The 24,538-nt window shown below is 43.2% G+C and overlaps 1 protein-coding gene across 7 annotated transcripts in view; it reads right to left on the reverse strand.

Moving 5' to 3' along the window:
* Positions 1 to 24,538, reverse strand: part of CUX1 (cut like homeobox 1) — a 271,777-nt gene that overhangs the window by 142,323 nt on the left and 104,916 nt on the right. For all 7 annotated transcript variants that reach the window (XM_027664422.1, XM_027664423.1, XM_027664418.1 and 4 more), the window contains exons 3-4: positions 22,283 to 22,330; positions 8,959 to 9,037 (exon numbers count right to left, since the gene is read on the reverse strand). In XM_027664422.1, coding sequence (XP_027520223.1) covers positions 8,959 to 9,037; positions 22,283 to 22,330 — 127 coding nt within the window. The remainder of the gene's footprint in view (positions 1 to 8,958; positions 9,038 to 22,282; positions 22,331 to 24,538) is intronic.

Consider the following 24,538-nt stretch of genomic DNA (forward strand, 5'->3'; position numbering starts at 1 on the left):
GCGGCGGGCGAGCGGCAAAGCCCGGCCTGGATCGCGGCGCGGGCGGATCGTGAGGCGGCCGCGGCCCCGCGGGTGCCCGAGCGGTGCCGGCGGGCTCCGCACACGCTGCAAACCCATCACAACCGGGGGCTTTCCACGCGGTGAGACCCCCGCAGGTGTGTCAGGGGCTGCGGAAGCGCCCAGAGCCCCGCTCTGCCCTGCCCGGGGTTCACTTTCTGCTTGTTCCCAAAATACATTCATAGAATCCATACAATGGTTCGGGCAGGAAAATACAAAGGGTCCTTAAAGCTCATCTTGTTCCACCCCCTGCCATGGGCAGGGACACCTTCCACTATCCCAGGTTGCTCCAAGCCCCGTCCAAGCTGGCCCTGAACACTTCCAGGGATGGGGCAGCCACAGCTTCTCTGGGAAATCTATTCTAGTCCTTCACCACCCTCACAGGGAAGAATTACTTCCTCATATCTAATCTAAACCTGCCCTCTTTTAATCTGATTCTATTCCTTTGGTATCGTAACATGGAGCTCCTGAAGAGCCTCCTCCAAAACAAAGGACTTGCCTTTTCCTAACCCCCCCTCTCCTCCCTCTTCATTACAGGCCTGTAACACTGGAAACGATAAGAAAGCAAGTTATGAAACACTGCCAGAACTACAGGGGCAATTAATAATTTATATCGCTGGAAATGTGTTTCCTAAGGTTGGGATCTAAAAATAATTCATGGAAGGCAACGGGTCTCTTTCAACGCGACTGTATTTCTGTTGCCCAAACCGCACTGTAAGCAAAGCTCTCGGTGATCGCTCACAAGAAACGCCCACACGAAATGATATGGGAGAGGAAAAAATAATAATCCTCCTTAACGCAACTTTATTAACGTGATTTAATTTCTTAAAAGAGCCGAGAGTTCAGCTCTGCTGTCACAATACTTGGGTCACGAAGTAAAGGAAGTTTTTCCCTTCCTGAATGCAACACTGCTCTTTGCAGGGAATGTTCCTGTCGGGGAACAGTCACTGGATTACAGACACTGAGAAGCTCCATGAGCTTCTGATGCAGTAAGTGCTTTTGTGGGAGGCTGCATGTCTGAAAATAACCTGAAAATGTGTTTTAGAAAAAATAATAATTACATTGTAGCTTTTGAATATTCAAACACCTCACAGCATACTTAATTAATTCATTAATTATTCCCCAGAAATTTCAGTGGTAAATTGAAATAGCCTAGAGAGACTGAGACAAAGATTTCATGGAATAAATGATAGCTTTGCTCCTGTTCCCCTATGACTCTGGTAGCCCAGGGACAGAAGAGTTATAGCCGTAATTCCGTTTGAAACAAAGCTCATCATCTCTCCAACTCCTCACTTCATAAAAACCATGAAAAGGTTCTTCCTTCAATCAAGAATTATACATATTTTCTTACTCCCCCATCCCACAGGACTGAGATTTTTCTCTTCCTTTTATTTATTTTTTCCAATTTTTAACACAGTTTCCCTCACCCTGCAGCTGTCGGAGCGTTCTGCGAGGGCCATACCAGGGAATTCAAAGTGCCCACAAGAGGGTGAGGGACTCTCATTTTCCTCACCAGCAAAAAAGCTCAATCCCAAATTGTGCCGACCTCTGGAAGCGGCAAAGCCAGACTGATGGGACCCCCCTGCACGGGGAGGGGGGAGTGGCAGCAGACCGGCGCCTTTCCTCCCCATTAATCATCTCCGAGTTCTCCAATGCTTCCAGGGTTAAATGAAACGACACGGGACCAATTTTACCACAACCATATAGATACCTTACAGAACGTGGTTCTTAGATCCTGTGGGCTATTATTTAAAAACATCCTTTATTTATCTCCCAACTCGAGAATTGCTACAGCTGAGAGATGCTCTGCCCTGCCCCAGACTGAGATGCACCTCGACCCTAGTACCCAAGAAATCACGTAAGACAGAGTAAAGGATCAACTCTTTCTTGAACTGCACTGCCATTCCCTATATTTTCAAAGGAGTAACCGAAGTAAATCCTCAGAAAAGTTTTTAATATTAAATGTGGGGTATAATAGGTAGTACAATATTTGATGGCACTACGTCAGCTGAAAATGGACCTAATGAGTTACTAGAGAAGCCACTGCAACTGAAAAGGCTCCAATTTGATTGTTAATGTTCTAATAACGGCCAAAGACATTGGAATTTCTGCTTGCACAGTGAGCTCAGTGCGAAGGACAGTTACAGAAAACCTCTCATATTCCAAGTTTAATTTCTCCTACTTTGAGTTTATAAAAGAAAAAGGGCCTTCCACTATGTTTGAAAGCATTTCTGCCACAATCATCCCTTCTTTCTCCTAAAAGCTTCTGAACAGACTTAGCACTAAACCCTCCCAAAGCTGGGGTTTATTCTAATTCCAGTTCACATTCCTGCAACCGAGAAAGGGAAAGTCCAATATTCCCCACCACCAGCACACTCTGCCTTTGCTCTGAACACACAGCACTGCTCCAGCCACTGGGTTTAGGGCTGCTCTAAGTCCACTCCCTGCAGCAACAGCTTCCCAAGGGCTGTGGTGACAACCTCCAGGTGAACACAACCCGTGCCCGCAGGGATATTTTCTGGGATATCTTCTTTCTTACACCTCACATTCTTCCTGCTTCTATTCACTCCATCCTTCCCCTTATCTGCACCTCCCCTCTTCCTTCCGTGCCTCCAGCCTACCAAGTAAAATAGGGCTTGACAACCACACAATAAATTTTTTAAAGTGTATGCTTTAGGGATATTTCTTCCTTTGAATATTTATTCCAGCTTTTACAAAGGAATTTATCCAATTACTAATTCAACGAGAAAAACTAAAGAAAAAAGTATGTGATCAGACAAGCCCAACTTCGAGCCACGTATTCAGGTAACAGAACTATTTTCAGTTATTTTGACATCGGTTTCAAAACATAAGGATAAAGTGAATGAATTCTAAAGAGGAGAACTGGCCAGGACTTTGTGCTCCATCTGAAAATAACTTTGTAATGTTAACAGCAATGCCCTACCAGTGTGCACTCATCCAGCACAGATCCCAAATTGTATGTTATGCTGAGGTTCTGAATTCAAACCCCAAGGGGAAGGAGCTGAAGTGATTATTTGCTACTTGTACATTCCTCAGCACTGGGCTGCCCAAAGGCTGGAGCAGCATCCCGGGCGACTCAGACCCTGCTGGAAAATAAAACAGCAGCAGCTGCTGCCCCTACCAGAACTCTGCTCGAAATCTCCCGTCTGCAGCCGGGGTTTTAAACTGTCCCTCTCACCCCGGGCACTTCCTTGTGCAAAGGTTTGCAAACAGTTTGGAGAAAATCACTGATGTCGACAGTCCCTAATTTTCTACTGTACAGGCTTCACTGCCAGAACTGGGGCATTTTTCCCCTGTTTATGCAACTCCCAGTTTTTAACCTGTTCTAAACATGCTGGTGAAGCATCAAGGATTTTGGCTTCAGATGGGATCCACTCACCAGCTAAATCATTGCCTGCAGCCACAGGGGTTTATCGCTTTTCACTCTTTCATGTATTAACTGTGCTCAATTTTCTGCTTAATTTTATCAGATTTTCAAGTGTGTTTAGAAAGACATCCGACTGCTCTGATGAGGGATGTCTGCACCACTTCTGTGTTCGTGAGCGAGTTCCTTTTGCTTCCCTTCCCCCGAGACTACTCACTGTAATATTGTTTTCTTTTCCCTCTGAGGTTGAGAACAGGCACGTTATGAATATTCATTTCCCTTGTAAAGTCAAGGGCAGCAAAACCACAAACCTGTTCATTTTACGGGTCTGTCTTCTATTTTATCCAAATATATTTTATTAGGAAAGGGGTGACCATTTTGTCACATATTATTAACAAATGAGGAACTGCTTAAAATTCTTCACACTGTAATGATATCAAACATTTCTCAAAAATGCTCTGTGCTAATCAGTCTCAACATACCACAAACTTAGGGTTTACTATAACTTGATCCTGCTCTTTAGACAGTTTTGACAACCAATTCACCATTATCCCAGACGAGACTGCTCCAGGTATTAACTTTTTCAAACTATCTTTTTATTATTCTTCTTTGGGATGCGCTTAAACATCTTTTCCTCCTCCCCTCTTTATGTCTCCCCTAAATTTACATTGAACCATCTCTCTCTATTGGCACAAGACTGGGGGTGCTTATGTTGAAATTTAAGCACATCACAGGTCATCTGGGTATGTAAAAATCTGTATTATACTGACTTTCTGCTATCAGGACTGGCATTAACCTTTCTGCTCAACATTACACTTCACCAAAAAATCCAACCATGCCACAGAACATCTGTAAACACAACAACTTCATACTCATTTATCCCCTCCAACATAAGCAGCAGATCATTTTTCTGAGGGGGAAAAAAAAAACAAACAAACCCAAAATCAAACCTTTTTTTCTCTTGTATCACCTTTAACCTCAGAACATTGATCAAATACACTTTAAACAGAATTTTCTTGGAGCCCAAACAGCAATGCAAGTCTGGAGAAAGGCAACAGCATGACAGCAGAAAACACTGCAAATCCCACTGCTGCCAGCACGGGAGAGGGGTGAGGGAATGAGGCTTTATAGGGGTGAGAAACAAATTTTCATTTCTGCCTTTAGAAGTAAATCCCTCACACTTACTTTGTGCTTTGCTGATCACTTATTTGAAAAGAACTTTGTGTTTCCTCAGCGAAATCACTCCTTGGAAAAAGAACACCCTATGCAGAGCAGTTGGAATGTGCAAGGCTGAACTGGGATTGCACCTAAACAAAAATACTGCGTGAAGTGATGGGTGTGGAGAAAACTCCTTTGGAACGAGCCTGCTCCTCCTTCATACCTTTTAGTGAGACACAGCACCCATGGCAGGGTGTGCAAGGAGTAAGGGAAAGATAAAATTTCCCCTTCAGCCACTTTTCACTGTTATGGCTTTTAATTGTTTGGACGGGGCACATTAAAAAAAAATCTTATTTTTATCCTGTCTTATGTTATACTTTCCTTAGATAGAGGGTCCTCTGAGCTAAAACACACCACACATGTTATAGAGCACCAAATCTGATCACAACAGAGACCTGTGAAGAGTCTCCAATAAAACCACAAGTACGTCCCCTTTTACACCCCAAGAGTCATTTAGTTTCTTGATGAGAAAATTCCCGTTAAGCCAAAAAAACCCCCATTTATGGCTCAGTCCTAAAAGGCTGCACAGCCCCTCCAAACTGAGAGCAATTAACTTACCCTCAGTCTCAAACATATATATGCTCAAAAAACGAAATGGTTTTTCCTAGTCTATGGACCGAACCAAATTTGGTTTAATTGTGCCACTTCCAGGGAGCAGAGTTTGTTTACAAAGGCAGAATCGTTTCTTCTTTGCCTGCCCAAGAGCTGTGCTGAACGGGAGAAATGCTGAGAGCTGAGCAAATCCACTGTAACTGTGCACAGGGATACAAACAGCAGAAAGAGAAACTCTATTTAACCAGTTTGTCCAGACCTGGCCTTCACTCGGGTCTCCACGTTTTAACTTTCACTTGAAAATTACAGTGAAGTTTTGTTTTTAAAAAAAATTAAGCAGCAAACATCATTCCTTCTTAAAATAAAAATATCTAGTATTTTTCACACTTAATATTTTTCCTTGAAGCTTTAGTTATGAATATGCTGTTTCTGCAAGGCAACATCCCTCCTCCAAACACACAAGGCTCCAATTTCACTTTTAAGTGTTTGCAAGAATAAGACCCTAAAAGCCAAGGGTGCTAACATAATGCACTTATTTTATAAAAATAAAGACAAAGGAATCTTGAACAGATGGAAGAAAGCAGATCCAACCTCCCTTTACTTCAAAATAAATGTATTCACATTATTTTTAAAGGTAAGTTTTGACAACCTTGTTGATTAGTGCAATTCATGTGGCAGCATTTGCTTTTCCCTAGCTCTCTACTGCATACTGAAAATAAGGCAATTAAATGAGAAAATTAATTCCATTAATTAAAAATGTTCAGTCTCAAGCAAGACAGAACGATCTGAGTGCGAATTACAGCTGTATAAATGTACATAAACCAAAATGTTTTCCTTGACATGTACTTTCCTTTAGGAAGGATAAATTTTTGCAGCACAAAGCAATGATAATGCTATTTTAACAGCATCATAAAGCTGGAGAAAGATATATAAAAAGTCTGGTTTATCCTTTAAAGAGAAAACCCCTGATGTACATAGGAAAATTTACAAGTAAAATACCACCCTTCCCACAAATTCCTTACTGGTGAGCCTGAGTGAAAACTCTGGTCAAGCCAGGAAAAAAAAATCATTAAACTTAGCTGAATCCATAAAGCACCGTGGCTGGAGTTTCAATACAGATCATTTTATAGTAAAATTAAAATAGAAGCCCTTTTTAATTATATAAAGTGTGCACATTATTACTGAGGAGAGAAATACACGCTTTCCTCAAGAACCATAAAATTGGCTGCTGGGAATTAGACTTCAGCTGCAATTATTATATAGTCCTATAAAGGATATTGAAAGTCTGATAAAATTGCACCCTTGTCATGTAACAGCGATGCTTAATGCTAAATAACCACTCTGCAGCATTCCAGGCATAGCTTTCTCCAAACATCACAGCTCCCTTCTCACACCGAAAAGAAAACAGAGCAGGATTGGGGAGCTAAAAGTATACCTAAATATTTGAAATACCAAACGAACAGGTCAAAAGATATGTAAAGCCACACAGAGGCAAAACAACATGTGTGATAAATGAATACTGGTGGTTGTTTATAAAGGAAAGCACTCCATGGATACCACCCAAGCCTCCATGGATACCACCCGAGCCTCCAGGGATACCTACCCAGCCCTCCATGGATACTGCCCAATGTAACAGACTACCTGGGATGAGAAGGGAAGAAAAAAGAGCAACACAGTGGAGCAAGTGCTGAAGTGCGTGTGCCTCACACTGACAAAGAGCAGTGCCACACATTCCTCAGGGCTGCTTTCCTTCTCCTTGCAGGACGTGTTGTAAACAGGGAGTATTTGTTACGCCTGCACGCAGCTACGGGAGACTGGCTTGGCCTTCTCCTGAGAACCTGGAATTTGCACTCTCAGGCCCTGTAAATAGAGCATGGGACTAAAAACCTGGAGATGTTTCTCATCCCACAGACTCCACTGCCCTCACAGCTCAGCCAGGCTGCAATTTTTCTGTGCATTGAGAATATCAAAGAAATATTTCTGTGACGCGTAACACAGGGCATGTGAAGGGAATGTGGCTGTGGGGTGTGGAAGCAGGGCTGTGAATTTTGCTCCTGCCAACGAAGGAAAAGAGAAGATCCTTTCTCTTATGAAGAAGTACTGACAAAGTCCCTCAGCATTTAGATCCCACAGCACGGGTGGGATATACATCCCTCCTTCTCCATAAGGCTTTGGTCTGACCTGCTGTTCAAATCCCAGCACCTGTGTCAGTGCCAGGCTTCACAAAGAAGCCCCTGCACAAGAGCACAGGAAGGATCCCACACAGCCCTTGTTTGACACGACTGCTCAGTTGTGAAAAGACACAGACAATTCGAAATCCAACCTACTCAGCTCCCAAATTACGGCAGGAAGCAGCCCCCTGCCTTAGCACAGAGATGGAAGGGCTGCAGTGTCTCTCTCCAGCACTGAATGCTGGACTCACAGACTGCAGGAACGTTGGATATGTTCTCATGGAGGGGTTTCCATCCCATCCCCACGCTGCTTGTGCCAGGCACTGCCCACACCCTGTACGTGACATTCAGACCCTCTCTGAGTTATCTACCTCATCCCAAGGCATGAGCAGGTGGGCAAAGGGAACTGCTCAGCGTTCAGTGGAACACTACTGAGACTCTGAGCAGGAAGTAAGTAAAGGAAAGCTCACAGACCATGGCTGATCAACCTAAAAAACATTTCCAAGGCAGCTGTAGGCTAGGAAGGGCATGGTGAGTCGCTGCATCTCTATAAAGGGACTGGCCACTGAGCACTGCTCAACTATGAATGTGAAAGCATAAAAAAATACATATTTTAGCTCAGACTGAGCATCTGAAAACACTGACCTTTTAACCAGTCAATCTACAAACCAAAACATTAAAAAATTAATTTTTATTCGAAGTGTGCATGAAATGTGCTCCTTAAAAGGTAAAGCCAGTAAAGACCAAGGTGCACTTTGCAATGAGGCCTTAAAAACCCTTGTAAGCCCTTAAAAGTATTAACTACACCTCAAAACCTCTCTTGAGGTATTTTCAATATTATATATAATATCAATGTTTTATAGAAGTATAAAATGACACACACTGTCATGGGCCAACAGCTCAGTCAGGCCAAGATGTGGCAGAGGAGACTGGGACTCCTCACTCCCTCTCAGCTGTGGGTACAGCTGGAAGAAGAAAAATCTGTTCAGACATTATTAACTAACCACTGGGGAAAACAGAAAAATCAACTCCTAAAATGTAAAAAGAAATTAACTGAAACCAAATGCCAAACAAAGAAACTTCGGATGCCAAACAAAGGAAAGTTGAAAACACGTACAATAAATGCCTTCAAACAAAATTCATGATCATGCTTACCCTGAACAGAACTGAAATTTGGTAGTGATTTACTACCAAAAGTAGTAAGGCTTTTCCTTTGGATTTTTAGAAGGCATGAAAAACATTGTCTTTAAAAAATACAAATATTACTGTTTCTTGATGGAGCTTCAAGATGCATCTTTTGCGCCAAAAATGTCTGAACCCCCTCATAAACAAATTACTGAGGATCATGCAATGTTGCAATAATATAAATTGATTTATACAAACATTAAATGTAACGTGAAGTCATGAAATGTGCCTTGGTCACAGTTCTCTCCATTAGAAACAATACTGGAGCATACCAGTTCCAGAATAAAACTGTTGCTCATATTTACCTTATCAAAGGTAGAAAAAGTGCCCACTACCATTCACACAAACGTGAGCCATCAGTCTTTCAGAATAAGGAAATCATTTGCTTACCTGGAACGTCAATTAATCTCTTATAAACATTCAAGAAGGCTGCCTCTGCTTCTTTGCTTCGTTTGCCCAATGCGTCAATCTAAGGGGGTGATGAGAAAAGAGGCTTTAAGACTTGTTCCAATACAACTCTTACACTCAGAGCTAGAAATATAAATTAATAGATTTCATGTAAAACTCGTTGATACACAAAAAGGGAACCCGAGTCTCCTGTGTACAGCTCCAACAGAAGCAGCCTTATAAGATTATTCCTGCCACATCTGTACTGAATATAATTCAAAGTCCATTTTTCAGCACAATAACAAGCATAATTTTTTTAATCAAAATTTTTATGAACGCTCCTGCCTGTTGTGATTCTTGACTTTAAATCTTTATAAAAAGCCTGGTATTTGCCAGGCTCTCCCCTCACCAACTCTTTTCCTTTACCACTTAGCGAGATCTAACACAGAAAATGGAGCCGCGGCCACTTCTCATGTCCCACTCTGCCTTTTTTGTGGGAAACATATTTTTCTATTATTTCCACTGAGCCTGTGAGAGGATGGAAAGATGAACTTGATGGGCACCCTGGGGTACTTAACACTAAATAACTGTGAATCTTCTACAAGCAAAAGAAGTTTTGTGACCCAGCTCAGGCACAGACCCGTGGAGTCTGTACTGTCTGCACTCATGGGCCCAACACCAGGCTCCTCTGACCAGCTTCTCTTTGTGTTCTGTAACACACACAATACTCATCTAAGAATTTATTTTTATTATTTTGTTATTTTCATCTAAAACTCCATTTTACAAGGAAAGGCAGCTTAATGGCTCTGAGAATAAAATACTTCTTCCACAGCAATTCTTTTTTGTAAACGCATATTTTCCTATTGTAGTAGAAAACAGAGGATTTACTATTACTAAATATTGACAATAAGCAACCAAACTGACTCGAGACCAGATCTATTGAATTAATACTCCAAAGCAGAGAGACAGAAAGGGAAACAGGAAAGCCTGACACAGCTCAGCGGCAGCTTACCCAAATCAGGAAACCAAAAGCATGGAGATTAGCATTCCCATATTTTAATAATAGGCAAGGAAGGATCTGAAGAACTACGGATACAAAGGCCTGATATCAATTCTTCTGTGTATTTAAAGAGCAGTTAATATTATGGAACCATTTAAAGGTGTGGACGTCACCAGGGCCTAAAAAAGGAAGGTCCTGCCTGAAAAACGTCCTTGAATTCTTTCTCTGCATTACTGATTCGGTAGATAAGGCAGGAACAATGGCCAGACTTTACTGTATCTGTACTTCAGGAAAGTATCTGATATTTTATTGTACAGGAGGGAGATCTGCAGGGTTAGAAAGCATGTGACCAACCTGTGGTGTGGCTGAGCTTTGCCAATGCTCTGGCCCAACGCTCCGGCACGGGAAGCGGAGGGTGCCAGGGAGCAGAAGCGGCGCAGGGAGGAGGAAAGATAAGCAGGAGGGTGCTGTGGGGTCAGCTTTGGTGCCACTTCTGTTTATTTTGTACTAAAATGACTCTGTGAAGAGCAGGGAAGGATTTGGGAAGGGAGGGGAGGGGGAATCCTGCAATGTGGATGATTAAATTCCGCGGCCAAGTGCAGCGGAGCGCGGGACAGCACGTGACGGGTACAGATCAACCTCACGGCTCGTAAGTGACTTGTAGAGATCATTGCGGGCAGGATTAAGGGCAGAAAACCAAACAACAAGGACAATTGTAAAAATCACAGAGGAGAACAATGCACAAACCAAGAAAAGGTTTGGAGGGGAGGGGTCAAGGAGGGAAGAAAGGACACGGACAGCGTCCACACAGCATTTGGCAGCAGCAGGGAAATCTTGGGAGATACGGTGAGAGGTTAGAAGGAGACAAGTTCAGGTAACACAATACAAGGCTGTGTTTAGAGAAATTCACCAAGTTCCTATTTCACTGACATCCCTCCAAAATCTGGATTCATTTATGGAGGTTGGTGGAGGTGTAGCATAGCTGAAACCTGACCTATTTGCAGCTAGCAATTAGAAAAAAAAGAAAGGTATCTGAAAGGTGATAAACGAGCATCAGAGGTCAGAATGGGGGAGGGTGTGGAGAGCAGATATAAATTCTCAAGAGGTGCTGGTCATGCTTATCTGTCAGAATTTACCAAGAGAGGCTATGGAAAGGCACTGGAATCTCCCAGGGCACGCGACGTGCCGGAGAGCAAGGGATTGATGGTCGTGAATAACCCATTTATTAATTTGAATTCAAGCAATCACAGATGGACTGATGCTCATTAGGGAATGAGAACATAAGTAATTCGGTGGGAACATTTTCACACAAAGCCTGTTTGAAAGGAGACCACGGACCAAAGTGCCAAAGGCGGGGAGGCCCCGGGACGTGGAAATCGATGCTGGGGAGCGTCAGGCACCGCTCGGGGACGGGTGCGAAGGAAGGGGCACCACCAGAGAGGCTTCTGCAGTTGAGCTGTTTCTTGGGTACGTGGAGACAGACTCTGAAGGCCAAGGAACACCATATGTTCCACTTGTGGACTTTTAATGTTCCCACATACAATTTTCTCTCGCTGCTGCTCAGCAGAGAGCAGCCAAATTTAAATTACTATTATTAAATACAATTAGCATTACAGCACTGATTCTGTACTGTATTTTGAAAAATTCATTTGCCCCTTTTATGAAAGCCAAAGCGTTTAAAATGCTTCCATTTCTGAGAAATAACAGGATGGATTTGTTTGCCTATTACAGTTTTTCCACATTTTAATAAAGAGCATTTGTACTTATATTCTCCCTAAGTATTATAAGAGGTATGGTTTATTCAGTCCTCACCAGTTATAGAGTGATGGAAATATAAACCAGAATTGAAACAACATCTTCCAAGGAGATCAGAGACTTTCCAAAGGAAGCAGTTTGTAAATCACAGGTATTTTACACCTTTTCCCCCCCTCTAAATTCAGAACCAGAATTCCAAACAATCCCACCAGGCAGAAATATGGTTTTATGTTTTAGTTGTTAAAAAAATAAATCAACGTGCCTGTTTTAAAGTTCTACTAAAAATGAGCATTGCCTCTATTTTATACCTTAAAATAAAATTTAGAAAAAGCACCATGACAGCTTTAACTGGAATGAAAAAATAATTAAGCATGCCAGCACCCAGGTGTGTAAGGAAATAAGGAAATATGGGATGATGAAAAATGCATAAAAAATAGCAAAATATAAATGAAGTCCAGAAAGAGAGGAAACAGAGCACTGAAATGACATGGAAGCATTTGGAAGTTCACTGAAAATTTTTCAAATCTAAGTAAAATTGGTTCAGGAGCCAACAAGGCTGAGCTGCAATCAGCTCACATTAAACAGTTGAACTACATGATAAAACTCTTGCTGAACATTTTTATTTGACTCTAAAAACTTCAGGGACCCTGAAAGAAGTCAACTTATAATTACACTCGCGTTGTCTTGACACGAGCTCAGCTCCAAATCTTAATTTATCTAAACCAGGCCCCATTATGTCTTCTCCGAGCAGAAAGAAACAACAGTGACCTCTGTATTCCCCACCACCCCCATAAACATATGTTCACTTTTAAGTTTTGGCATACTATTTGTCTTGATAATACCACTGGCGCTGCAGTGCGATAACGGAACTGAGACACCAGGAATCCTCCCTCCTCATCTCACTCAGCTTTAAAACAACCCCGGAGCTACACCGGTCTGAGAGTGCTCCTCCCTTTATCCACCTTGTTTTAACAGGTCAAGTGCTCTCATGAGTTGTTGCTTGGGGTCTCGAGGTCACCCTGGAGGCTGAGTGACATCCTTCCCCTCCAGAATCATCTCCCTGCTGTGAAAATCTCTGTGATCTTCTCCCACGCTTTGCTGCTTGTTGCCCCACACTCCTGGCACGTTCCCCTGGAAGAACGGACAGCCTAGCTCAGGGATCACTTGGTCCCAGTCTACACCTGGCTAAAATCAGAATATCATCATGGATTCATCTCCACATTTACACAAGCACCATAAATCTGGCACCTGTGTCAGGGAAGGTGCTGAACACAGTTTTATCTCTTCCTGTTTCAGCTGCGTCCAGTCAGGTTCAAACAAGTAAAAGCCAAGTCTGTGGCTTTAGTTTGGAATCTGTCACTCTTTATGCACTAAGAAATTTCAGCATTAATTCAAGCCTGGTGTCTACTGCCCCCCAAATCTGCTGTGTGCAGGTCTGCAGAGGTGGGATGCTCTGGGCTGTACGTGGTACCGCCTCTGCAGTCAGACCAAAGGCTGCACAGCTGCATTCCTGAATTTAAAGATGAAACAGGATGATGAAGCTCTTTGCCAGGAAGCTGGGCTGCCAGATGCCAGCACATCCTGCACTGACACTTAAATTCTCTGAACTTACGGATATCAGCACATTAACACATTTCAGACCATGAGAGTGGCACATGTGTTGCTCCTCTTGGATCCACTTGGATCACTCAACAAAGCTGAATGTTTGGGATGGTGAACTCAAATCCCCAAGACAACTCCTGTGTGAGAGGATCCCAATGCTGTGTCTGTCCAGCATTACTGTCCAGCATCAGTGATTTACTCACAGTTCCTTTAACTGCAGATCCACAAACACAACTATGCTAAATAGGAACTCTGTAGCCTCAACTCGTCTACTTATCCTCATTGTTCTTCAGCTGTAATCCTCACTCTCATTAACCACCTTAACATTAAAGACCCGTCTTTCACTGTCCTGCACACAAAAATAAATGACTTAAAAGAGAAGCTGTTTTTCTGTTCTGATTTTTAATAAATAGATGCCTTAAGGAGACACCCATCCCCCTTCCCCTACACATCTCCTCTCGTATTGTTTTGCATCACGAAGTTTTTCCATTTGTCTTCAATTACTTCAAGTTACCAAAATGTCATTAAGAATTGGAAGAAACATATTAAACCAAAGGAAAAGCACAATAACAGCTCATTAACGCACCATTCTTTTAAGCTGTGCTATATTCTTAAATAGCTGCCTTGGAATCAAATGGTGGTTATAGTAAGGTTATTAATGCTATGCAATGGCACCAGTCTTGCTTTGAAGCCTTCACAACAGAGCTTGGCTGTTCTTTCATATAAAACTGTCCATCAGCTGCTCAGGTGGTGCAGCACAACAGCTCTACAACCCCCTGTGTGTGTGCATTAGGAAGCACCCAGCTGGCTTGATTTCAATTTCTTAATATCCATCTATCAATAAATAAATTAATAAAAATATGACATTATAATTTTTCAAATTAATAAAAATATACAGTTCACCAACCCAGTTAATTTATTTTGCCACTGACAAAAGAAAAAGTAAAAAAAAATACTGCATTTTAGCTTTGTTGCAATCAAAAAGAGTTTTGAAGCAAAATTAAAAAGAAAATTATTTCTGTGCAGCTGCTTAAAGCATATGGTGTGGATTTTAGCTGGGCTATAAATTCTTGAACGGAATTAAGGACTTCACAGTGGATCCAATACCAACCTGCTTCACCAAAGCTGCTTGGGCTGGGACACAGGTATGATACCAGGGAAAAGCCTGGGAAGAGCATCCCCGCCTCACCACCTTGTTGGTTTAACCTCAAGTCAAGAAGAGAGCTTTAAGAAGGACTCAAATCCCTCAACTTTTCAATTCTGCCTCCCTCCAGTGCGAAACAGCTGCAACCTTGAACCCTTAAAACCTTCCCTTCCTTTCATGCCCAGATAAATCCTGACTTTCCCAGACAAACAATGCTGCCATCCCCCGAGGAAAGCTCCGCTCCCTCGCTCTCACAGGACAGCTTCTCATTGCTTTTCCAATCTTTGATCTTCCTGCCCAGTTAAACAGCCCAGCCCAACATGTGCCTCCAGATATTGCCAGCTCTAAATCGCTTGTGCCGTTTGCCACCCTGCCCTGGGATCACGGCCACGGCGGGTCTGCTTTCCCTGCTGGACCTCTCCTGGAGCCTCGGGTAACCCATGTGCCTCCCTCCTCAACCCTCTCTCTGCATTTCGGGTTTCTCAGCTCCTGCTCTCACCCAGCTCCCAACCCATCCATGGGGAGCAGAGCAGCCCAGATCCCTCCTCCTGCCTCAGGCCACCGGCTGCCGCTTCTCTTGCATCAGCTCCAGCCCCGGCGCTGCTGTTGCATGATTCAGCTCAGTGACTCGATGAAAAACTAAGCAAAGAGGGAGAGGAATTTATTTTCCATCATGCCAGCACACTGAACTGACTCATCCTGTGCATTTGCTGGGCTCAGCAGGAGGGAGGAGGTGGACACCCCAGGCCAGGGCAAGGACACCCGTCGGCATCAGTCCTGCACCCGCAGGGATCGGGTACAGCACGAAAGCAGAGTGACAAATACAGATGGCAAAAGCAGGGTCAGAGTGCCAAATGTTACAGAATTCCCTTCCCTCAGTATTCTATTGATCAGTCTTTATAGTATGAAAGTGGATTGACTTTGTTAATATCTACATTAGTTAATATAATACACTCTGATGCAATGACGTGTTAGAATTTTACTGGAGACTTTGGTATTTTTCATGCTGAAGTAAAACAGACTGAAGGACAGCCTGGCCCTGGAAATAAGGACTTGGCTTCATGGAAGCTTAGAGCTGTCTGTGAAGGACAAATAATATGCCTGAACACCAAGCTAATGCCAGCATCTCAGCCCCTCTGACACATCTCAGCCCATCTGACACGTTATTTAAACCCTCACAGTGTTTTCTGGTGCCACAGATCAGTAACTCCAGGGACACCTGGATCCACAGACAAGCAGCAGGAACACTGAAGAAATAGGGTTGATTTGCAAAGTTTTACTCCAATTAGTAATCAATAACGTGGGTGCTCGTGTTTAGTCAAATCATGTGGTACTTGAACTTAAAGGGCTGTAAGAAGCCTGTGTGAAACCAGATTTGGGGTGGCCCAAGTTTGCTGGGGCACCTCATGCACATGGATAATTATTTACCCTTGTAGTTCTACACTTTGCATCCCATCCTCTCTCCTCAGTCAGCACAGGCTGAATTCCCTTAATGCTAAAAAGCTGAAACAAAGAGATGACTTGCAAACAGGGGACACATCCTTCCCCCAAAATCCAAAGAACATCTTTCTAGTGAAGAGATCAGTAAATCATTTGCTCTGTCACTAAATGGGGAGAGATGTCAGTTCTGATCCTCGAGGTTCTGCAAGAGCATAAGGATGGAGAACATCTGCCAGTCCAGCCACGTCTGGTGTGGCAAAGTGGGGCAGGGAGGAAGGGGAGAAAGCAGAACTCCTACGAGGGCAGAGCAGCCTGGGCTATCCCACACCACCTCCAGCTTCCCAGGAGCTTCACATAAGGTGAGTGGGTGGTCTGACCTGCCCACTTACTTCTCCTCCTGCCTCTGAGCAGCGACCTGGAACCTACAATCGCTTCTCTCTCTTATTGACAATCCAAACTTTCATTTAGATATTTTAAAAAATTAGGTCAGAGGAATCCGTGCAAGAAGGAGCACATTAACAGCCTTTGTGCAAAACCCACCTGCACATAAATACCAAAATGCAACCTTTTGCTGGTATTTTATACTGAGCTCACCCTCTTGCTTCTCTTTTATGACAAAGCAAGACCAGACACCGATTTGTGTAGAGCCTCAGAGTAATTCTGTAATAAATACAGAGATAATTCTGTATTTGGAGAAGCAGGGACTGGATTCTAACGACGCTCAGCAGAACACCTCACCCAGCCCAGCCCTCCTATCCCCATTCCTTCCAGCACCCTTCAAGCTCTCTTTTTTTCACAAGGATGAGAAGATGCTCCTGACCCTGCGAACTGAACCGGGGCTGCCTGTCGGAATCCTGCAGAAATAGTTTCCCAGCACCGTTGTCGTTTCCTCGGAACGCGTGGCAGCGGCATAGCGGGGCTCCGTGCAGACAGCCCACCAGCTGCCAACGGGCACTCAGCACTTTGTCAGTTATATAAAAATCAGAGGATTTGGGCTCATCCTCCCCAAAGTCGCCCTGGCAGTACCTGCTGTCTCGGTACAACTTGCCTGCACATGGGATGGGGACGGAGAAGAACCTGCCAGAGCTTCAGGAAGGTGCTCGGTGCCTGTCGCTTGCTTCTGGTGGGGTGTGTTATGTTTGGGACTTTGCCCGTTATCCCCACAGCTGAGAAGTGTCCCAGGGTCATACAGGAGAGGCTCTAACTGTATTTGAGAGTCTCTAAGTTCTGTCCATCACCTGGAGCTCAGTGTCCCCTCCCAGGGATGCTTCTGACCCTGCAGCAGCCGCCCCACATGCTCGGCAGGGAGAGCGCATCTGCCTTCGAGATGCTGGAGTGTATTTAAATCACCTTCCTCAGGAAAGATGTTGTTTAAACTGCAATCAAGCCAGCCAAAAATAAATAAATAATCATTTACACACTTCTGTAAACAAAGCAATGAATGGCTGTGGAGCTGCCTTTACCCCAAGAGGAGGCCGTGACCTCTCCCCTCTCCAACAGCTTTGGGGAAGAGAACTGAGATGTGGAGTGGACATTAACAGAAAATTAACTGCCAAAAATATTCACTTTACTCCACTTTGGTAAATGCAGTGTTTTAATAGGACTTCCACTGAAAAGCAGGGAAGCTCTGGGCCCAAACACAGCGCTGGATTTTGATGTATGCTGTTGACTTCCCCAACACAGAGCAATTTGTAATAGCTTTGCCACGCTGTTGTTTTCAAAGCTCCTGCTACATCACAAGCATTTATTTCTGACCACAAAATTACATTTATTCAACAGAAAGCAGCTCAGGGTCTTTAAGAGGTTAACTTCTGGAGTGCTTGGCTGCTCTCCAGCCTCTGTATGAGCATCAGTGCTAACGCAAGGCACACAACAGCACCCAGGCTGGCCGTGATTAATAGAGTGCTGAACACGCTGCTTTCCACATACACACACTTTTCATTCCCTTGCTTCCATAGATCATGGACTTATCCTCAAAATATCTGACTGAAATTGAATTTGGCTTCTCTCTCAACCGTTCATTTCCTATGTTATGCAAGGTTATATCCTTTTCTGCATGAGCAGAACCAAACCAGCTGCAGCTTTTGAGAAGAAAATGTGTTTTCAATTATGAAGCTGGCCTGAATATTGAACCACAGTTCTACTGCTACTCTAATTGAGCCATCATGGAGCGAACCTACAGGAAAGAAATTGTATTAATTAGGTTTGGAAATTTAACATGAGGAAATTAAAGGGGGCAAAATAAAAAATAAATAAAATATATGAGGTATCAGCTCAGGAAAACTCCTTCAAAATGCAGAAGGAATGTAGGTCTGTAGTGGTTTAGGCACACACACTATTAGAGTACTCCTTCAAAGGCATGATTAGGAGTTCCAGCACATCAAACTGATTTTCAGCTTCTGTTGTCTGCATATGGAAAATTATTAAATTACTCCACTGACCAAATTAATAGTTTAAAGAGCAATTCAGCTAAGTGGGGAGCCAGAGGGGTCTCCTCAGAATGGCAATACCCTTAAAAGCACTTGCTCTGTGAGAAGAACATGAGAAATGGCTTTCACAGAAATCAAGTCCAGTGTGTTGTTTCGGAGTCTGTGCCTTAAAGGGTTCCCCAAGTGAGGGATTACTGCATTACTGTTGGACAGTGCTCTTATGCCACATGAAAAGAATGGTAATGACCTCAGGAAATCCTTTCCCAGCCTTAAAATATCTGTCTGATGACTTCACAAATACGGATTCCAACATTAGATTTCCATACCACAACTTCAGCTCCCTGAATTAACACAGTCCCAAGACCATCAACTTCCTTTTGCTTTCTTCCTTTCAGATTTCATGTACAAATATCCAGGCACTGATGTACCCACGGTAAAGCACAGTGACCTACCCAAAACACAGCTTGTTCACATGGCTGCTTGCAGGAGGGCCTTGCAAATTATATATAATCATTTCATGATTGGATGGTAAAGCTCTTTAACCTCTTTCTGATTCTGTCCTGTATTTAGCCCAGCATAGGGTGAGCAAACCATTAATAAGTTGCATCCTCAGGTTAATGGTAAGAAAAAGGAAAAAAAAAAAAAAAAGATAGATTTAAGACAGAAGTGACAGGAATTTTACAACTCTTAAATTAATGACTTTAATTGTCTTCTCACAATAGCCTTTTTGCACTATCCAGACCTTAAATCTTTCAGGAAAGCCAGGAAAGTTACTCACAAAAAAATCAAAAGAACAATACCATCAGCTTTGAATCAGACACAACATTCTGCTCAATTAGAAAACTGCATTCAAATTTCCATTAAAATCCTAAATAAGGAAAAAGTACCATAATGAAACTGTTCTCCAGTGATGAATTAATAGAGTCTCCTGCTGAACTAGGAATGCATTTTAATACTTGTAGTACGCTAAATTTCATTTTATAATGCTTTTACTTTAACTCATCATAAAAAAATCCAGTTACTTAACACAATGAGATCTATACAAAAAAAGTTATTTCCAGCTACTAATGGAAACTGGCTATTTGATAACTGAAACAGTTTTTATCTGAATGAATGAGATAAATAACTAAGGAATACAGAATGTTCTGTACTGGGGGTTTATTTAGAAATTCATATTATACAAAAGGGAAAATATGGGGGGAAGTATCAATATTCCATGCTCAAAGAAAAGGAAAATTGGCTAAAGTGACCTGTGGATTTGTTTAAATAAAGTCAGCTGGCCCCAGGTTTACCAGCAGCTCCCATAAATCACACTTGGGAGGATACATAAATACCTGAGCTTAACTTCACCTCTCTCCAAGTCACGTCAGGCTCACCAAGGTTCAGTTCAAGGACAGTTTAAGTCAACCTGAGCTGACACATTTGCTCTGCTCCTGCCCTTGGCTTTCCTCTCCTGGTCTCCCCCCTGCACTGAGCTGCTGCTCTGAACCAACCTGGTGGGAAACTAAGCCAGCAAAAAAGGGAAAAAAAGAAAACTTTGTGCCCTGACATGGACAGGGACACCTTTCACTAGACTAGGTTCCTCAGAGCCCCATCCAACTTGGCTTTAAACAATTCCAGAGACAAATCTGGGGCTGAAAACTGATGTTTGTGTAGTAAAAGCAGGGCACCTCTTGCCCTCCTCCTCCTTCCTCCTCCCTGCTGACATCCCACAGGTACTGTGTGGACAAAAGGTCCCTCTGCCAGCTCTCCCAGGACATCAAATATCAATTAAAAGGTAACACACAATTGTAAAGCAATCCCATGGGGCTGGGGGGGTGGGTGTCCAGCAAAGCCATCTTGGGAAATGGTAATCGAGGCATCTCCAGTGGATCTGAAATGGGAAGAAGCCTATTTGCTTAACACAGCTTGTCCCTGAGATACCTGGAGCATTCATCTCCTGATCTTTTAGAAAGTCAGCCTTAAGAACAAACAGAAACCAGATCTATATCCTAAACAATAAAATGCAACTCAGCAGAACAGACCAATATCCTTCATATTTTGATTTGTCTCCAAAACAAGATACAGTAATTACATCTATAATCAAATACCACAATTCATAGCTTAATGTTGTGCATTTATGTAGTCAATCATAATTAGTTCAGGTTTTTTAGGTTTCTAAAACCCTGTCAAGATTAGGGAGACTGGAATCACCAGCTCAGAGATTCAGCAGCACAATCTTGTAACGTATTTGTGCTTTGTTTACATAACAGGGGATTTCTACCAACAAATTTTACTCCTGTGAGGTTGAATTTGTACCAAAATAAACTTAATTTTTGTATCAGTGAAGCAAAACTACAGAGGAGGAGTGTGTATGAGCCATACACAGGAACAGGGAGCTGTCTCTGGCGAGATCTAACAGGGAAATCTTCTTCACTGTAGCCAAATTTGGATTTATGCCTCTCATTTGATCCTCAGACATCCCCTTCATAAAAAACAGTGCTGAAAGCACACATGCACTTTTCAGTCAGTGCATTGCAAGCTTGAAACTGAAGTGAGAAGGTTCTAAAAGCACTGCAATCCACTCAGAGCAATTTTAAAGTGAAAATTTCCATTGGCAAACGGACTCGCACAAGTCATTCTTTGTTCTCACAAATGTCTATTAGACACATCAAGGACAAAGCTGTCATGTTTATTTATTTATTTATTTCTAGCAATACATGGGAAACTGGGTTGTAAAATAAAAACTACCACACTGCTTTTAAATGAGGAGTTACTGCCTAGCTGGGATACAGATTCAGCAGGATGTACAAATGCAAGCCTCACTAAGGGGAGTTGTGCACCTAATTCCCTGTGCTGACTCCTGGAAACACACTTTAGGGGCATATTTCCTGGATAACTTTAGGGGCACAGCTCTATAATATGTAAGAGTATAAGCTAAAACCTATATCTCCACCACCCCACACAGGCATGGATCTTTATAAGGACAAATGGAATTTGCAACCTCCATCCCGGATGTTTTCCTAGCGGTGGTACCACGGCTCCCATCTGGCCTCACGTGAGTGAGCACCCCAGTGCTGGCCACAGCAAAAATGGAAAATTCTCTAACTGGCCCAGCTGCCCCTGCTTATAGAAATACTTCAAAATAACAACAGTTGGCTTTGAAACTCGTGAGCACTCTACTCGTGTGCTCTCAGTGGTGTGAAGAGAAATCAAAGTCGGAGCCAGCACCAGAGCTGTTAATGCTTTCTGTTGGTTTTCCAACAAACACCTGCCAACTTAAGGTTTTCCATCAGCCCTCTTAAACACAATGTTTTACAGCTGAAAAGGTTTGCAGTGAGAACTGTTTGTAGTACCCTCACACGTTGTGTAAGTACATTACACTGCACTCATGAGGAGCTCAAACCCTGAGGTTGGCGAGGCACAGCGGGCTGGATGTGCCACCTGGGTCATGCCACGGGGAGGAGATGCTGAGGGCTGCTGAGAGCAAAGTGGTGTGGCCAGTTTAGGTTGTCCAGCAAAAACCCAGTGTATCACAGAATCACAGAAAGGATGGGAAGTGACCTTAAAGGTCATCTCTTTCCACCCCCCTGCCATGGGCAGGGACACATTCCACCAGGCCAGGTTGCTCAGAGCTCCATCCAACCTGGCTTTAAACACTTCCAGGGATGGGGCAGCCACAACTTGCCAGGACCTCATCAATCTCACAGGGAAGAATTTCTTCCTAATACCTCATTTAAACCTACTCTCTCTGTCAGTTTGTAGCCATTCCCCCTTGTCCTGTCCCTCCACGCTCTTGCAAAAAGTCTCTCTCCATCTCTCTTACCCTTCAGGTGCACACAGCAAAATGCAAAGGGCTGAGCCCCTGCCCTGCCCAGGGGCTCTGTGCCCACCTGGCCACGCTCACAGACCACCAGCACACCAGGCTCATGTGAAGCAGCACAAAAAGCACCATGAGAAGCATAAATAAGCTCTTACCTCTCCCTGGAAACTCTTCAGTAACGGAGCTACCTGTTTGCGCAGGTCCTGGAAGAGAGAAGCGAGACATTCCATCAGAAAAATCTGAAAGGACAGGTCGTTGTCAAGTTTTTCCCTGATGTTATTTTCGGTTCTGAAGTGCTGCTTAAATTCTGATCGCATTTTATGGGGGCTCTGATTAAAACAGGAGTGTACCTGGAATTCACTTTGAACAGGCCTGAATTCCCAGTCTGACATACACCTGTATCTGCTGCAAATGGTATTAATTATCAACACTGTGGTGATGTTGGGTAAGCACTGAATGCCTTCAGTCCCCTAATTCAGCTGAAACATTAATGAGATTAGAAGTAAATGCCTCTATCAGCGTCCACAGCAGCTACACCTCTGAACTTATGCCAAGGAAATTCCCACAGATGGGAGCCAGGCTTAAAGGAAGATGACTCTGGACCGTCATTTCAACTAAGAGTGCTGCTATTTTGTAAAATCTCTATTTCTATTTATTATTTTCTCAGGAGTGCTCTGATTTTAGCCATCAGAGAACTGGAGCACATTTAAGACGACAGTATTGTTTGTTGTAACTCAAAATCTCTTCTTCCAAATCACAACACACCTAGTGCTATAAAAGTCATTAAAATACTGCCCACAGAACCAATCTAATGGTTTATAGCATATTTTTACTTAGCAACCAAGATAACTTAGGACAAAAAAAGGTATATCTATTGTGCATTGAATTCTCTGTGGCTCCCCTTTTAAGCTGGTTTGGGTCTAATTCACACGAGTTCTCATCATTCTCTTTACGTGCACACCTGAAGAATAAAATCCTGCAACTTTACAGAGGACAGTGTTGTTCATGCACAGCCAAGATGCTGGATTCCTGGCTTTGCCACTGACAAGACACGAGCAGTGACCTCATGGTGAACTTACACCTAGGAAAAAACCTGGAAGAGGTAAAAACCAGTAACATGGTGCTGCATTTAGAAGGGCAGCACTGCTTTGGGAAGAAGGTGAATTTCCCATCCCTGGAGACTTCCAAGGCTCAGCTGATCAGACCCAGTGCGGGTGCTAAAGGCCCATTTTTAGGGCCAGGTGAGATTCTGTCAGACTCTGGACATTCCCATCACTCCAGAGTCCTACAAGGCTCTGGGAACACCACTCACAGCTGGGACAGCCACCAAGTGCTCCTGTAACCACGGAACCTTCCTATCTCCACACAGGCCACAGTCCCTGAGCTACCTGAACCTCCTGCAAGAGATCATAAAGAGGTCTTTGAAGTATTTTCTCTCTATAAAAAGCGTCTGTTGAAGCCCTGAGCTTTTTGGAAAAGAAGGTGACCTTAAAGTTGGGAAAGTCTCTTTTCCAACGCATTTACTGTTACATCTACAGTCATGTAACATACTGGACATTAAACCACTCACCAAAACACTCTCAGCCCTGGATTTAATCTGATTTTCCTGAAGGAAAAGTAGGCTTTTGAGAGAACTGATTTTTGTCATTTAAATGACAAGTCATGCAGAGAGCTGGAGTATCAGGAGTTCTCCCACTCCCTGAGAAATGGCTTAGGGGGCCAAAGGCAAATGAAGCTATCAAAGACAAATGATCAGCCAAATTTCACTTCTGACATGGTTATTGCACTAAAATACAGCTTAATCCTCATCAAGGATAATGTTGCAGCTTTCTAAGCTCCCTCTTCACACTGAACTGAACTGTGCTTCTGCTCTCAGACCAAGCCAAGTCACCTGAACGTTTCCTGATATCTCCTGCTGCTTGTTTTGGGAAAGGAAAAGGTTAGGTACTGTCCTTGCATATCACAACCACCTACAAATTACACCTCTACCAAAGCAAACTGGCAGGTTGAGCAGCTTTTCCCCACTCCCTGCCTCCTCAGGGAGACCCGAGGGCTGTGCTTGTTTTATAACATGTTTTCTTTGTAACCTGATGATGCTGACATTGAAGAAAGTAACAATAACCACGATGGCAAAATAAATGTCCACATTCAAGGCCAAAATCTGGCATGGGAGGTTTTAATGCACAGCAAAATTACATGCAGAGAATTAGATTTACAGTCCAAATACTGGCACCCTTTATAAAATCAGGAAAAATTATACCATCTAAGCAAAGCAACTTCTCTTGAAATACAAATCTCAGCTGGTCAGAAATCACTGGGTTTAGGGCTTTTGTCCCTGGTATTGCCTCTGAATTTACCGACTAGTTTGGCACCAGCCATGAAAGTGATGTCAAAAGTGAAAGCAGAAATAT

This window comes from Corapipo altera, unplaced genomic scaffold, assembly GCF_003945725.1.
Source record: "Corapipo altera isolate COAL_440 unplaced genomic scaffold, ASM394572v1 181b, whole genome shotgun sequence".
NCBI lineage: Eukaryota > Metazoa > Chordata > Aves > Passeriformes > Pipridae > Corapipo > Corapipo altera.